At 37.3% G+C, this 16,055-nt stretch overlaps 1 protein-coding gene across 4 annotated transcripts in view; it reads left to right on the forward strand.

The window, feature by feature from the left end:
* Nucleotides 1-16,055, forward strand: part of RASAL2 (RAS protein activator like 2) — a 371,329-nt gene that overhangs the window by 182,920 nt on the left and 172,354 nt on the right. For all 4 annotated transcript variants that reach the window (XM_046681498.1, XM_046681500.1, XM_046681499.1 and 1 more), the window contains exon 2: nucleotides 1,421-1,548. In XM_046681498.1, the coding sequence (XP_046537454.1) occupies nucleotides 1,421-1,548 (128 nt within the window). The remainder of the gene's footprint in view (nucleotides 1-1,420; nucleotides 1,549-16,055) is intronic.

Genomic DNA, 16,055 nt, shown 5'->3' on the forward strand with positions numbered 1-16,055 from the left:
AAACAGTAAACTTCTAAGGATTAGTAACATGTCCAGCCAGGCCCTATTGGTTCTTGGACTTTGAATTATCTTGGAGGATAGTTGATAAGCTCCCCCAAAAATGCAGAGCAACAAGTTTAGATAGATTTTTAGAAGCAAGGGAAGCTAAGCCAGAAGGAGCACTGAAGGTAATATTGGACACATAAGGGGATATAAGAGAGACATAGACCTAACTGCCCTCATTACTGACTTGTTTGCTTTCTACAGAACGCCAGCTATAGTATGCATCTTTGGGTAACTAGAGTATAAAACATCTAGGAAATCATTTGAATTTCCTTGACGTCAATACCAGGCGTACCTATCATCCTGTGATAAAAAGACAGTCTGTAGAATGTAACAGTAGTGAAAACACTCATCTAATAGATAAAATGTGCTTATTTATAGTTTACGAGTCTCCTACCCTCGCAGGTGTTTGTTTTCTAATTTCTTTAGTTTGAGGTGTTCTTCCAGCATAAAAACTAAATAATAATAAATAATGCATTTTAAATGATCCCTGCAGTATATTCCTGAGAAGAATTAGTCCTTCATCGCCAAAGAACTTTTAATACTGTATATCGAACTGTCATAAAAGCCTTATTTATATGTACTTATGATTAAGATACGTTCTAAGTTTTACAGCAGCCCAAATGAGTGAACAGTTCATATCAAAAAAATTTAACAAAGTAGTACTAACCACTTGGTATGTTATAGGAAAATAAGACATTGAGAAGAATTGAGATACAGCTTTGATATTGCGTACCTCCACCTCTAAGAGACATCATGGTAATATGTTTAGATCTTTCCTTGAAGAAATTGCTTTCTACGTTTTTAAGATCTTACTGGCCTCTAGTGGTAATATGACGCTACAGTTTAAACATTTCTAATTCTTATGGGTGACTAGAAATAAAGCTATTTTGAAGGCATAAGCTGCCAATAGCTTCACTCTCTCAGTTCTGGGTCAACTGTACTCTCAAATGTACTTGCAACATCATCTTCCTCCTAAAGACCGGAGGCTCTATCATTTGCTCTTGTCTCTAAGTCACCCCCACCTCTTTATTTTGAATGATATTGCTTTAGTTCTGAAGCTACCTCAGCTTCAGAGATATTTTAGATTTTAGGTTATTTTAGTGCCTATACAGTGGTGGCTACTGTGTCAAGTCTATGCTAATCATTCTTCGTAGAGTGTTTCAGCCTTCTTTTCTGCATACTGTAGGGCCAATTTTTCCCTGTGTACCTAACAGTTTTTACTCTCTTAAGAGGAAGTTAAATTTTCAATTTACCATTTACTTTCATGTTTAGACCTCTTTATGTAATTTGATCTTGAAGAATCTTACATTTGAATTACTGGTTTATTAAGCATGATAATAATTTTTCACTTCTGGTTTTTGTATTTGTCACACAGATGTGAAAGGGCCACCTACCCATCGTCTGTCTTGTGGCCAGTCACCCTACACTGAGACGACAACATGGGAACGGAAATTTTGCATCCTCACAGACAGCCAGTTGGTGTTGCTCAACAAAGAGAAGGAGGTGAGAGGGATATTATTGAGAAAAGCTACTTCCTTTTTCTGACCAAATTCTTGAAATAATCTAGTTTTTATTTGTATTTTGATAAGTCACGTTTATGAAAATGGAGACTTTATGAATGATAAACTATAAGTAAGTCTAAAGAGTGGCTAATGTCGGAATGATACATCATAATGACTGCCATGAAGGCGTGAGTTCAACAAGATAGGGCTGAATTTTCATTAAGGACCAGTGCAAGAGATACTGAGTTTGACTACTTTGGAGTGAGAATGGATTGGATTGTGTAGACCTGGCCCCAAAAATGACCCAGAGGGACTATTGGAAATTATATCAGTCTAGCTCCTAGCAAGTAACAAATGGCACAGTCAGTGGATTAATTGAAAGAGGTTTAATGAAGGGACTATTTATAGAGGCATGGGCAACATAAGGGACCCACCAAAGGTGGTGAAGCACACGTGAACTACCAACAGCCAAAGGCAGTATTACCCTAGACCTTCAGGGTAAGGGAAGAGAGCAACGTTTCTGGAACCCAGAGAACTGTGGTTGTATGAGAGGGCTGCATGACAGTTGCCGTGGCTACACACAAAGAACACAGCCTCTTCTGAAACAAAAATGGCCAGCAGGGAGGAAGCAAGGGCGAATAAATACTACAATTCTCTTTTCCTGTCTTCTGATTTCTTGCCGATGTTACCTACTGCCCAAACCTAACTTGGAGACAGGAAAAGATTGCCCTTGATGTATTCTGTAAAGGTTTACTTCCTGAAATACACAGCAAGGGAGAGAAAGGCAGAGAGTAGATCTGGAGAGGCATGCAGAGTATAATTAGCACAGACATCTAGTTCTAGGTGAAATTTATATCCCTCTGAATTAAAAAACTCTCGAACTTATACTATTACTACTTTACTCCTCAAACTGTTACCATGTACAAATCCTTCTACATCCAAATAATTTATTTGCTTATTGATCATTTATCAGATTGTATTTTGTATCATTCTGATTTGGTAGGGCTATAAAACCATCCTACTCCCAACCTCCGCAACATAAAAAAATGAGTGAATATGATCTTGACAAAGAAGAGGGATAATGAGAGGAAAGGAAAAGAAAAGATCTGATTCAATGAAGGAGAAAGATTACTTGCCAAAAATATATATAAATAACTAGAAAGCTGTAGGGAGAATATCAATTTACTAAGTCATCCCTCCTGAAAAGTAAGAAGAGGAAGCAATGAACAGGAATACATTTCTCAGTTCTCATTTGTGGATCCTTACCTCCCTTTCCTCTTCTGTCTCTCCTCCCTCTCTGTCCCTTTTCTTTTCCATCCTTTCTCTTACTCAGCAATTGTTAATATGGTAAAGGAAGGTAATAACAGTAAAGCAATTTCTGTTTCTTCTTTTATTTTAATAGACAGTCCTTATTTGCGAAGGCCCAGCTAATGTGTCCTCCATGAAAAACTTGCTTATTCTTTTTCTCCAGCCATTTAAAAATGTTCTTACTTTTGTTACTATCTCCCTACCCATGACCCTTTCCTAGAATTTTAATATTATTAAATTTAATTTTATTAAAATAACTTAATAAAGGTCAACTTTTTCTGGTTCAGTCTAGTACTTGTTGCTGTGTTTATATTAAATGGATACATAATAAAAATTGGTAGAGTGAATATTAATATATATATAATATAGAGAGAGAGAGAGTGAATATTAGTGTAGAAGATTTCTAATTATCCAATTTGAATAAACAGGTAATTCAAAATACTCATTTTAACCAACCTACTCTGTCAGCAGTCAGAGCTATTAGTAAGGAGTTATATAAACAGATCATTTGCCACCTTTTTGCCCATACTTACATTTTATTCAGTGTAGTACTGTAAGAAATTAAATAGCCTGAGGATATGTAGCGTAAGGTCAAGAAGCATGCCTTACCTAGAACCAAGATATAATCTATTGATTAAATATTACTGATCAATTGAGTAATCCAGACCTGGGCCCCCTTTGTCTGGTAAAATAACTATCCATGATGAATAATTTCCTAAAATAATATCTTACATGATTTATCCCTTTTTATGCCAGTCATCATGAGTATCCCTGGACACCTGGGGAAGCTCTCATCTCCCATACTCTGCATATGGCTCTCTAAATCCTCTTTTCTGTCCCTGGCTTCCACTCATCCTTTCCTACCTCTTTTTTTTTTTTTTCTTTTAAAGATTGGCATCTGAGCTAACATCTGTTGCCAATGTTTTTCTTCTTCTTCTTCTCCCCAAAGGTCCCCTGCCAGTACGTAGTTGTACATTCTAGTTGTGAGTGCCTCTGGTTGTACCTTGTGGGACACTGCCTCAGCATGGCTTGATGAGTGGTGCCATGGATCCGAACCAGTGAAACCCCGGGCTGCAGAAGCGGAGCATGCAACTTTAAGCACTCGGCAACTGGGCCGGCCCCCCTTTCCTACCTCCTTAAACCCTTTCACTATGCCCTCTACAACTCATGGCCCGTCATCAGCAAAATCAGCTGTTTCTTCCACCTCTTCCCTGAGGAAATCCCTTAACTTCTTGGTCTCATGAGAACCTGTATCTTGTCTAAGGACACTATCCTCTGTGAAATACCGTCGAGTGATGGCTGTTCTTCTCCCACAGCCCTCATACCATGCTGCCTATAGTAGGTGTCCGTCTCCTTTCATGAATGTTTCCTATCTTTTTCCTATCTATTTTTCTCTAAAAAGCCCAAACTCTGAATCTCATGGTGTAGTCATCATTCCTCCTCCTTTTTTTCTTGCTCCTGGATTTTTTATTGCCCTTGGCATTTTTTGTTGCCCCTGACTCATTGTCATTATCTTCAGCACTACTCTAGCCTTAATTTGTGATGATTCCAGTGTCCACAGAGATGATTCATTCAACACACTGGCTCTCAGTTCCTTGAACTCCTCTCCTCCAAGAATCTTTTCCTCTGTTCTGCCTCCTTGCTACAACTTTTTCATAGTCTCAGTTGTGCACATCTTATTCTCTATCACTTTCTGTCGGTGTAGCCCATCCCTTGTTCCAACAATTCTTCAATCCTTTTGGGACCTGTGGCCCATTGATCCTGTCACCTTTTCTCCCTCATATCTCTGATATCCTCTCTTCCCTTTTCACGCAGTCTGAATTCCATGGTCAGTCATTCCAAGGTCATCCCTTGCATACTATTTCCTTGTCCTTCTCTTGTATCATCATACTCACTTGGCAATATGATAGGTGCAGTTAAATCCTGTTCTTCATCTATCCTGCCCTACTTTTATGCAACATAATGTGTCTGAAGAAAATCACTCTGCCATCCTGATAACCTTTAAACTAATGGCTGCAAACCTCCTGTGAGCCCCTAATGCTTTTTGGTAATCATAAGACATTTTCTTAGTCCATTTACTGTCCAACTCTCATGGACTAGTACGTCTCAATCTATGTGTGGTGAAGAACCAGTTTTTTCCACCATGTCATCATGAATAATAAAATACAATGAAATGAATTGTTATGAAAAATGAAATTTGTTTTGTGTTTTTTTTAATTATTTTATTTTTTTTTCCTTTTTTCTCCCAAAGCCCCTCAGGTACATAGTTGTGTGTTTTTAGTTGTGGGTCCTTCTAGTTGTGGGATGTGGGATGCCGCCTCAGCATGGCTTGATGAGTGGTGCCATGTCTGCACCCAGGATTCAAACTGGCGCAACCCTGGGCCACCGAAGCAGAGCGCACAAACTTAACCACTTGGCCACGGGCCTGGCCCCCCCAAAAAAAATGAAATTTAAGAAGAAGTAAAAATACAAGCCCCAATTTTTATTAGATTTGATAAAAATGAAATTACAATTCAATAAGTATACACAGAATAATCATAACATAGGAAAAGAAGGAATAAAATTACAAAAATTGTACATGTTCATGGAAAGTGTACTGTATAATGAGACAAATCCACTGATCACACCAGACACAATTCTTCTCAATTTCTTTACTGTTAAGTTGTTTATTGCGGGCCAGTAACAGTTTGCAGAACAGCACAGGACCTTAGGCCACACTTTGAGTAGTACAATCTAAAATGATTTCTAAGATGATTTTTTTTTACATCTCCTCCTCTATTCCTAAATCTTCTGTTACTGTCACTTACAGGTGGTTACTTTGCTTTTTACTTCACTGAGAAAATTCAAGCACTCAGAAGAGAACTTCTGCATACTCCATTACCGTGTCTACCCATCCATCAGCAACTATTTCCTTATACCCTGATTTCCTTCCTTTAACCGTGGTTGAACTGTCCACAATCCAATGGTCAGCCTCTCCACATGTGTCCATTTCATTACCTCTTGCCTATTCAAGGATGTATATATCACTAGCAATTCTCCCAACCTCTTTTACATCTTCAATTTTTCCATCTCTACTAGATCATTCCCATCAGCATGCAATTATTTCTCCCATCTTAAAAAATAAGCCTTTATTAACCTCACTTCTGCCTCCGGTTACTACTCCTTTCTCTGCTTCCCTTAATGGCAAAGATTCTTGCAACTTCTAAACTTATTGTCTCTAACTTCTCTCCTCTCATTCTCTCTTAAACCTACTCCTACCAGACTCTTATGCACACCACTCTGCCAAAAGTGCTGTGTTAAGCTCACTGGTGACCTCCATATTGCTAAATTCAGTAGTCAATTTTCAGTTCTCATCTTACTTGATCTGTTAGTGGCATTTAATGCAATTGATCGCTCATTCCTTCTCCTAGAACTGCTTTCTTCACTTGGCTTTCATGACACTGTACTAAGAGAAGTTTTCCTCCTGCTTCTCTGGCAGTTCCTTCTGAGTCATCTTTGCAGATTTCTTTTCTTCTCTCCAAATCTTAACAGGAGAGTGCCACAGCGTTCAGTCCTTATATCTCACTTCCTTAGGAATCTCTTCCAGTCTTAAGACTTTAAATACCCTCTAATGCTCATGATTTCTAATTTTGTATCTCAAACCTACACATCTCTTTTCTGTAGACTCATGGATCCATCTGCCCATTATACACCTCCGCTTGGATATGTAATAATCATCTCCAAAAGCCCCACATTGAGCCCCTAATCTTCCCTCCCAGACCTTCCAGAGGCCGCCCCCATCTCCATTTATGACAACTCCATCCTTCCAAGTTTCAAAGGCCAGAAACTTCCTCAGCTCACTATGTTCCAGCCATTCTGGTTTCATCACTGTTCTTGAGCAGATCAGGCACGTTCCTGCCTCAGGGCCTTAGCCGTGGCTCTTCCCTCAGATACTTGCATGACTCACTTTCTCAACTCCTTCAGTTCTTTGCTTACATATCACCTGCTCAATAAGGCCTACCCTGACCAACCTATTTAAAATTGCACCCTCTCCCCATATCACCATCTGGAACCTCTGATCGAATTACCTGGCTCTAATTTTTTTCCCCATAGCATTTGCCATCTTCTAAAATGCTATATAACTTATTTATTATGTTTATTATCTCTCTTCCCCTACTGGAATGTAAGTTTTAGGGCATGGGTTGTTTTTTGTTTATTGTTGTAGCCCTCTGTGATTAGAACACTTCCTGACACTTTAGTAATTTCTCAATGAACATTTGTTGAATAAACTTGAAAAGCCAAATTATAAATTTTAATTCCTGAATATCTATTTCCTTCTTTTCTTTTTGTGTGATAAGTCTTCTCAGAACATGAGACTTAATTTCATATTTTTTCTAAAACTGGATAATAAAAGAGGAGAAAAATATTCCATAAGATGCTTTTCCATTATTGAATATGTGGTTCTATCTTTATTTATTGAGTATCTATAAGGTATGCACTATTGTGGTTGCGAAGATGCAGTTTTAGTGGGGACACATTGAGGTAAATTAAAAGTTATAATCTTTTGCAACTAAATAGAGGTGGTGGTTGCACAGCATTGTGAATGTACTAAATATCACTGAATTGCTCACTTTGAAATGGTTGATTTTATGTTTTGTCAATTTCACCTCAATAAGTTATTACTTTTTAAATTATAATATAATCATAAGGGAAAGATTAACTGAGATATTGTCTGGGGTGGATTATGGTATGAAGTGGGGAATGCCAAAAAAGGTTTTACAGAGAAATTTATGATTAGGCCATGTCTTTAGGGACAGATAGAAGCTTATCTTCTAGTAAGATAAGGAAAGGAAGGGAAGGATGTCCCATGTATAAGGATACAAAGTCAAGAAGCATCTTATATCTCTTTGCCAAACTGCAAAATGTTCAGAATTCTTGGAATATGATTTGCCAGAAGAAAAGTGATAGCTGGCGAGAACTAAGTAATTAAGTGCTTTGAAGGCCATAATAAGGAATTTGGACTTTATTCTGGAAATGATTTGGACCATAGATAGGTATTTAATAGGGAAGTAACATCATTACTTTTGCTTCTTAGCAAAGTAACTCTGTTGATCATATAGAAAATTGAGTGAAAGGGGTTGGGAGGAAATAGGTAAGTTAGCTTACTGCAGTAGAACAGGTGAGGGACGATGAAGGGACGATGAGTTTACAGAAAGTTTACAAAATAGTTGAATGCCCTAAGATGAGTATGTTCTACCATTATTAAGTTGGAAAAACTGAATTAAGTCTCTAGGATAAGAAAATGTTAAGCCATTACTGTACCTGCTATTTGAGTGATAAATCTAATATTCTATTAATTTCATTACAGGAAAGGATTAGAAAGCGGTTTTTTGTGGAAGGACTAGAATATGCTGTCACTCTTCTACCTTTCACTCACACTATCGTGAGGAGTATAACTCTAACCCTTGGAATTTTGCATTGAACAATTTAGAATTCCTTGAAACAAGGAGTTTAAGGAATTTCCTGCTAAAATTATCTAAAAAGGCTGTTTTAAACCTTAATCACCTAATCATGGGGGTGTTTACTGCTGTGTTAAAGGGATCAATTAAGAGGGTTCTGTAAGGATTTAAACTGAGTCCTTAGCCAGGCACTGCTGGAATGTGGGAGGATTATATTAGTCTAGTATCACTCATATATTCAGTGTGTGGGATCTTTCAGTGCTCTCTCTTAACTCTGCGTGTTTCCTGTCAGAAATGGAAAAAATTCTGCTTGCAGGATATACATGGGAAGAGTGTTAAATATACCAATTACCAGTTTGGGAATGTAGCAGAAGGACAGATCTGGGCAGAATGCTGAAAGAGAAGTCTGCCAGGAGTATCACCTTGAGAAATGACTCATTGGTTCAGTAAATTGCTTCATGCAAATTGTGCCAAATAGACATTGCTTGTGGTTACGAAATAGACTTCCCTGCCTGGATGCCAGGAAAGGCCCCAGCTGGCTTGGCACCAGCACAGTTCAAAGAGGGCGTAGGAGGCCATTTGAATTCCATTTTGCTTGCAAGAGATAAGACCAAGTAAACTAGAGATTAAGGAGTTGAGGGAAATGGTAAGAGAAGACAATCGTGAACCCCTCTGAGGTGCAGCCAGTATAAAAATACAAAAGAAAGCTGAATTTGTGAGTTTCTTTCTTTTGGCGATAACAAGCCGTTAAGAAGGGTAAATGTGGCTCCATTTTTCTTCATTCAGACTCTACTTTCTGTATTTGGAATTTTTTAAGCTGCATCTAGCATACAGGCAGCAAGTTGGTAGTAATGCAATTTTACAATATTTTTCTTGCTTTTGGAAAGCAGTATTTACATTCAGATATACTGATGAAAATAGCAGTTAGACTTTGTGCAAACAGCTAAAATCAACTGTTATTTATCCTGGGGTAAACTTCCCATGGCATGTTTCATTCAGAGTCACTTTCAAGTTATTCAGCAGATACGTAACGTGCCCCTGTATGTGCATTCACTCTGTTAGAAGTTGCAGAGAATAAGACTCAATTTTTTCCCCTCTCCCCCCATACCAATTTTAGTTGTGGAATTAAGACAAATAATTTTAAAATGGCATTTGAGAAATAGCACAAGTAAACTGGATAGAATAACAGAAAATCCATTTATTCTAAAGGACTATAGTCTAACTGTGTTATTAAGATGCTATTGGTAATGGGCAATTACCAAGGGAAGCTTAAGAAAGGAAGAGATTTGATCAAAGTTATGCATTATGAATATTAATCTGTAGGATGTATTAGAAGAGGAAGAGATAGGAAGGAGACAGACCAATTAAGAGACTACCGTTCCTCTGATCTGAAAACTTGAATGGTTTCCCAGTATTCCCTGAATTACGCGTGACCTGGTATTAAAGCCCTCCCAATGCAGTCATGATATATTTTGGTGTTCTACCCCACGGCTCCCCCTTAAGAGGCTCTAGCTAAATATGACCTACTCCCTGTTCCAAAGCAAAACAAAAACTTCATATGCTTGCCAACTTCTTGGCTGATGTTATGTTTTTTCTTTTGCCTAAAATGACCCCCATTGCTACCTGTCAAATATTTATTCATTTGTGGGTTGGAACTATTTTAAGGTTTGGAGATTGACTTATGGTGAGATACAAGCTGTTAACTTACATGGAATTAGTTGCACAAATGAATAATTATAATTCAATATAATAAGTATAGTGACAGAGAAAGATCTGTTATTGGTGGAACCTCAGGGAGGTGTACCTTAACCTTCCCTTAGGGGATTGGTAGAGGGGGAAGATTCCTGGAAGAGGCAGTGCCTGTCCTAAGCCTTAGGATGAATAGGCGTTTACCTGGAAGGTATAGAATAGGAAAGAAAGTGAGGGAAAATATTTTAGGATCAGAGAACAAACTAAGCAAAGGCACTGAACTACGAAATAAGGAATCTATTAGGGAAATGCAAGCAATTTGGTGTTCGTAGAATGTAAAGCCTGGAGCTGGGCATTCAGACAGTGGCCAGATGGTGGAAAACTTGGTATAGCATGTTCGAGAGCTTGCACTTACTCTGTAAGATAATAGTGGTTCTAAAACACTCTTAGCAGAAGAACCCTTTCTTGGTAGAAAAGCTTAAGCAGAAGACCTCTATAACAGATAAACTCAGAATTATGCTGTGATTGAAGTAGAGAAATACCTCCCCCTGTCATATACTTCCATGTACAAACACACTACCAGTCCTTTGAAAACCACTGCAAAGGGCAAAGTTGAAAACAACTGAAGGACTTTAAGCCTCAGAATGAAATAATCATATTTGCGTTTTGGAAATATTCTGATAACTATGTAAAGAGTAGATTTAAGGGGCAGAACATCACCAGTGAAGAGACCATATTAGTTTGGATAAGAGAGAATAAGAGGCTTTTGGCACCAGCATGATAGAGTAACTGATACAAAACTAGCCCTCTCACTACAGACAACATAAAACTGGACTGTATATCTATATATCTGTATCTATATATATATGTATGTATATATCAGTACACATATGTATATGGAGAGAGAGAGAGAAACTATTTTCAAGCATTGGACAATAGGCAGCCAAAGACAGTGATTGTCACCATTGCCCTGGCTGTCTGCTGTGTACCATTTCCCAACTGTGGTACTTGATCTGGAGTCCAGGCAGAGTGCAGTAGTCCCACTGAGCTCAGGAGGCAGAGAAAAGAATTCTGTAGGTGAAGGGGCTGGAATCTGCTGGGCTGGACACTGGTGCGTCTTGGCCCAGGGCTGGACTACACATGCTCAGGGCAAGACTACTCGGACTTTCTAGAGAGCAACTGTAGTATTGAGAACAAAATAGAGATACTGGTGGTCATATTGAGCAATGTTAGAGGGTTGCCTCTGCTGGTGAGAGACCTCTTTAATACCTTACCACCCCAGGCATCTAGCTGAGATACCAGAAAGATCATGCCCCAAAAATAATAGAAATTGAAATTTGGTAAGGCCAAGTGATTTATTTATGCCTCCACACTTAGTACTGGTGGTCAAGGATTAATAAGTGAATAATTAGAGCTGAAAGTACTGAATATAGATCAGTGGTTCTCAACTTTGCCTGCACATTAGAGTGACCTCGGAAGTTATAAAAATCCCAGGCCACGCACCAGTCACTTAATTCAGAATGTCTAGGAGTGGTCTAGGCATCAGTATTTTTTAAAACTCCCCTAGGTGATTATAATTTGCAGCCAAGGTTAAGAACCACTGTTATCTTGAGAACCAAGATAGGAAGGAGAGAAAACCTTAAGGCAGTGTTTCTCGACCCTAGGGAGCATCAGAATCAATTGGAGGCATGTTAAAACGTTGATTGCTGGGCTCTACCCCCAGAGTTTCTGATTCACTGGATTTAGGGTGGGGCCTGAGGATGTGCATTTGTAACAAATTCCCAGGTAAAACTGATGCTGTTACCTGGATCCCACTAGCTTTGAGAGCTGCTACCTTAAGGGGATAAGAAAGTTGAGGAATTTTCTTTCTTTAAAAAGATTAAAAAAATCCTTTTAAAGGAAAAAAAAATCCTTTTAAAGATACAGGGGACTAACATCCTTTAAGCATTCTTTAGGAAAAGAAATAACTGAGAAGATCTTTCTTTTGCTAGTTAACATAATCTTGGTTTCCTGTACTTGACTATATATTGACTATTTAATCTGTAGGTGCTCAGATTGAAATTGAAATTAATATCTATATAATTCTAAACAAAATGAAAGATAATTTTGCAGGAGAAAAAATATGTATGTTTTCGAAGTAACTTGATTTTTTTGTGCCATATTGTTCTTCCATTGTTGTGGATGGTTTGGAACTAGTAAAGAGGACTGGAGTCAGAGATCCAGTTTGATTTTGTTATTAACACATCTGAGATACCTGAGAAGCCATTTACTTCTTCCTATGTTCCGCTTTGCTCATCTACAATGGAATGTATTAAAGTGCTTTAGGTTTTTTCCCTGAGGAAAAGGAGTACTCAAAGCATAGTACAAGGCCAAAGAGGTTAAAAGAAAGAAATATTCCTTTCATGTTATAGAATCTGGAAGATAGGCAATTTTTAAAGAGTAATTCAGTATAAACAAGTAAATGTGGAGTAGTAAACTAAAATAAGACAGAGTGAACCAAATTGCTTTTCTGAAATTGACTTTCTAAAACTGATTCTCTTTGGCTGTCTACTAAGATTTGTAAACTCTAGTTTAGTTCATTGGAAGATACTTGAAATATGAACCCTCTAATTTTCAAGGAGTAGATCAATATCTTTAAAAAAATATTTTAGGTAAGGAGCAATCAATAGTGTTGTAAAAGCGAAATATTCTTAAGAAATGTGGGTTTAGAATAAAAGTGAACACTATTCTTCCTTATATCCCGGAGTCAGAGGTAAAATGCCCTAACTTTTAAAAGTGATGCTTTGAATAAAACCTCTGATCATATTGTAAGTTTCAACAGTGGAAAACAAAGAGTCTATGTTAAAACTTGGAGAAAATCATTGTGAGTGAATTCTAGGCCCAAATAAGTTTAATATATTTATTTATCCTCTCCTTAGATATGGTAGAGACAAAGTATATGACAATAGAAGCCATTTCTTTTTTAAATTTTATTTTTATTTTATTTAATTAATTTATTTTAATTGGGGTTATAATAGTTTACAACTTGTGAAATTTCAGTTTTACATTACTATTTGTCAGTCATATTATAGGTGCACCACTTCACCCTTTGTGCCCTCCCCGCAGCTCCTTTCCCCCTGGTAACCACTAATCTGTTCTCTTTGTCCATGTGTTTGTTTATTGTCCACATATGAGTGGAATCATACAGAGTTTGTCTTTCTCTATCTGGCTTATTTCACTTAACATAATACCCTCAAGGTCCATCCATGTTGTTGTGAATGGGACAATTTTGTTCTTTTTAAGGGCTAAGTAGTATTGTATATATATACATACCATATCTTCTTTATCCAGTCATCAGTTGATGGGCACTTAGGTTGCTTCCACATCTTGGCTATTGTGAATAATGCTGCAGTGAACATAGGGTGCATGAGTCTTTGAATTGCTGATTTCAAGTTCTTTGGATAGATACCTAGTAGTGGGATGGCTAGGTCATATGGTATTTCTATTTTTAATTTTTTAAGAAATCTCCATACTGTTTTCCATAATGGCTGTGCCAGTTTGCATTCCCACCAGCAGTGTATGAGGGGTCCTTTTTCTCCACAACCTCTCCAACATTTGTTATTTTTTGTCTTAGTTGTTTTAGCCATTCTAACAAGTGCAAGGTGAAGTCTTAGTGTAGTTTTGATTTGCATTTCCTTGATGATCGGTGATGATGAGCATCTTTTCATGTGCCTATTGGCCATCCGTATATCTTCTTTGGGGAAATATCTGTTCATATCTCCTGCCCATTTTTTGATCAAGTTGTTTCATTTTTTGTTGTTGAGTAGTGTAAGTTCTTCATATATTATGGAGATTAAACCTTTGTTGGATATATGATTTGCAAATATTTTTTCCTAGTTGGTGGCTTGTGTTTTTGTTTCACTTCTGTTTTCCCTTGCCTTGTAGAAGCTCTTTAGTCTGATGAAGTCTCACTTGTTTATTCTTTCTATTGTTTCCCTTGTCTAGACATGAGAAGACATGGTGTCCGAAAAGATCCTTTTAAGACTGATGTCAGAGAGTGTATACTGCCTATATTTTCTTCTAGAAGTCTTATGGTTTCAGGTCTTACTTTTTAAGTCTTTTGATCCATTTTGAGTTTATTTTTGTGAATGTAGAAGCCATTTCTTACTTTTTCCTGGATATGGCCTTTATAAATTTCCACAGAAAATATCATAGGTCATTCCCTCCTAAAAATATCAAAAATAGACCTTTTTTCTGTGTTGCTTAGACCCCCATTTTTTCAGATAATAGGCATTTTTAGAACTCTTAAGGAAATAGTTATGTTTATTTAAGCTTATCTCTTTGTTCAAGGATCCAACTATTTTTGTTTTCCCCCTGTTCTTTCCTACTTTTAAGGCAGGTAGAGGATACAGTTTTGCCTTTCTTACTTGGAGGGAGTTATTTAACCTCTTGGTGCTACTCTTTTAATTATTTAAGTAGAGATAATATAATTTCCATCCTGAAAGGGATGGATGACTTAGATTACTGTTCATAAAGTTTTATATTACAGAGTACTTTTGGAAGAGTTCATGTCTTATTGATGCTATTATTTGGTCTCCCTTATTTTTTAGAATTTTACCTTTCTTAATTCTGCCTTTTAGTTTCTCAATGTGCAAGGAGTAACCATAGTTATAGTAATGAAGAAACGGGCATTTTTGGTCCTTTAAGAGTGTGAAAATTTTCAGTCCTTATGAAGACATTTTGACTTTGCTCTTCAGATTTTCAGTAACACAGAGAAAGCTTCCCTTGCTATCATCCTCTTGACCCCAGTCACAGGAGTTGGATCACTGGAGCAAAGGAGAACACCTATACACTTAAGCCTGTATCTATCAGTTTTGTTTAATCAATTGCTTTTATATGTGCACATTGTAGTCATTTGGAGAAATAAATTGTTTCTCATCTAAAAGGGGGGTGATAATAATGGCTCCCTCATAATGTCACACATGCAAATTCCTTAGCCTTACACATAGTAAGAACTGGGTTCTAGTCATTATTGTTGAAATTTGTTGAAATTTCAATATTGGAGCCATAAGAAATTAGAGACTGTGATTAATTACTGACATATTTTGCCAAGCTAAGATGTTACCAATGCTATTCTTAGTTCTGGTAAAGTTTACTAGTAAAATCTCATTGTGAAAAGTCCTTGGCCTCTTCCCTCAAACTAGAGTGATTGATCTTTTAGCATTACTGGGAGGGGGAAAAAGAACTTAGAGCCATCCTATTAGTCTACAGTGATACCCTGTAAGTTTTAAAATAGTTATTGGCAGGGCTGGCCTGGTGGCACAGCGGTTAAGTTTGCATGTGCTGCTTCAGCAGCCCAGGGTTTGCCGATTCGGATCCTGGGTGCAGACCTACGCACTGCTTGTCGAGCCATACTGTGGCAGGCGTCCCACATAGAAAGTAGAGGAAGATGGGCATGGATGTTAGCTCAGGGCCAGTCTTCCTCAGCAAAAAGAGGAGGACTGGCAGTGGATGTTAGCTCAGAGCTAATCCTCTAAATAAATTAATTAATTGATTAATTAAAATAAAATTGACCTTTAAAAAATAGTTATTGGCATTACAGATCTTTTATACCATTCATAGTTCTCATTCCACATATACAAAGAACACTTGATATGTTCCTGAAATTATGCCAGAAAAAAATATTTTTTAGGATTTCAAAAACTAATGTCACTTTTGGAAGAAAGTATGCCATTTTATATAATTATCTATACAAGTTACCACTGAAAATGTGTTTTATTAACTATCTCTAAGTGCTTAATTCTAAAATTGAAGAAAATTTGAGTGATTTTACTACTTTGATCTAACAAAACCTTCTTTTAGGAGAATTTGGGAGCTAAATCTTTCTTGTTGACTTTTATTTCCATTTACCTTACTGACCATTGGGCAGAATGGAGCTTGTGAACCTGTTTTTGATGTAAAAGAATCTTTTATTTGTGTGGGTGTTTTGTTTTATTTTCTGGAGCTCCCAAAGCAGATACACACCGAGATATTATTTGTATATACTTCATGTAAGTTAACTTACACACTCACTTTTCCTGATCTTTCAAGTATT

This window comes from Equus quagga, chromosome 13, assembly GCF_021613505.1.
Source record: "Equus quagga isolate Etosha38 chromosome 13, UCLA_HA_Equagga_1.0, whole genome shotgun sequence".
In the NCBI taxonomy this organism is placed as follows: domain Eukaryota; kingdom Metazoa; phylum Chordata; class Mammalia; order Perissodactyla; family Equidae; genus Equus; species Equus quagga.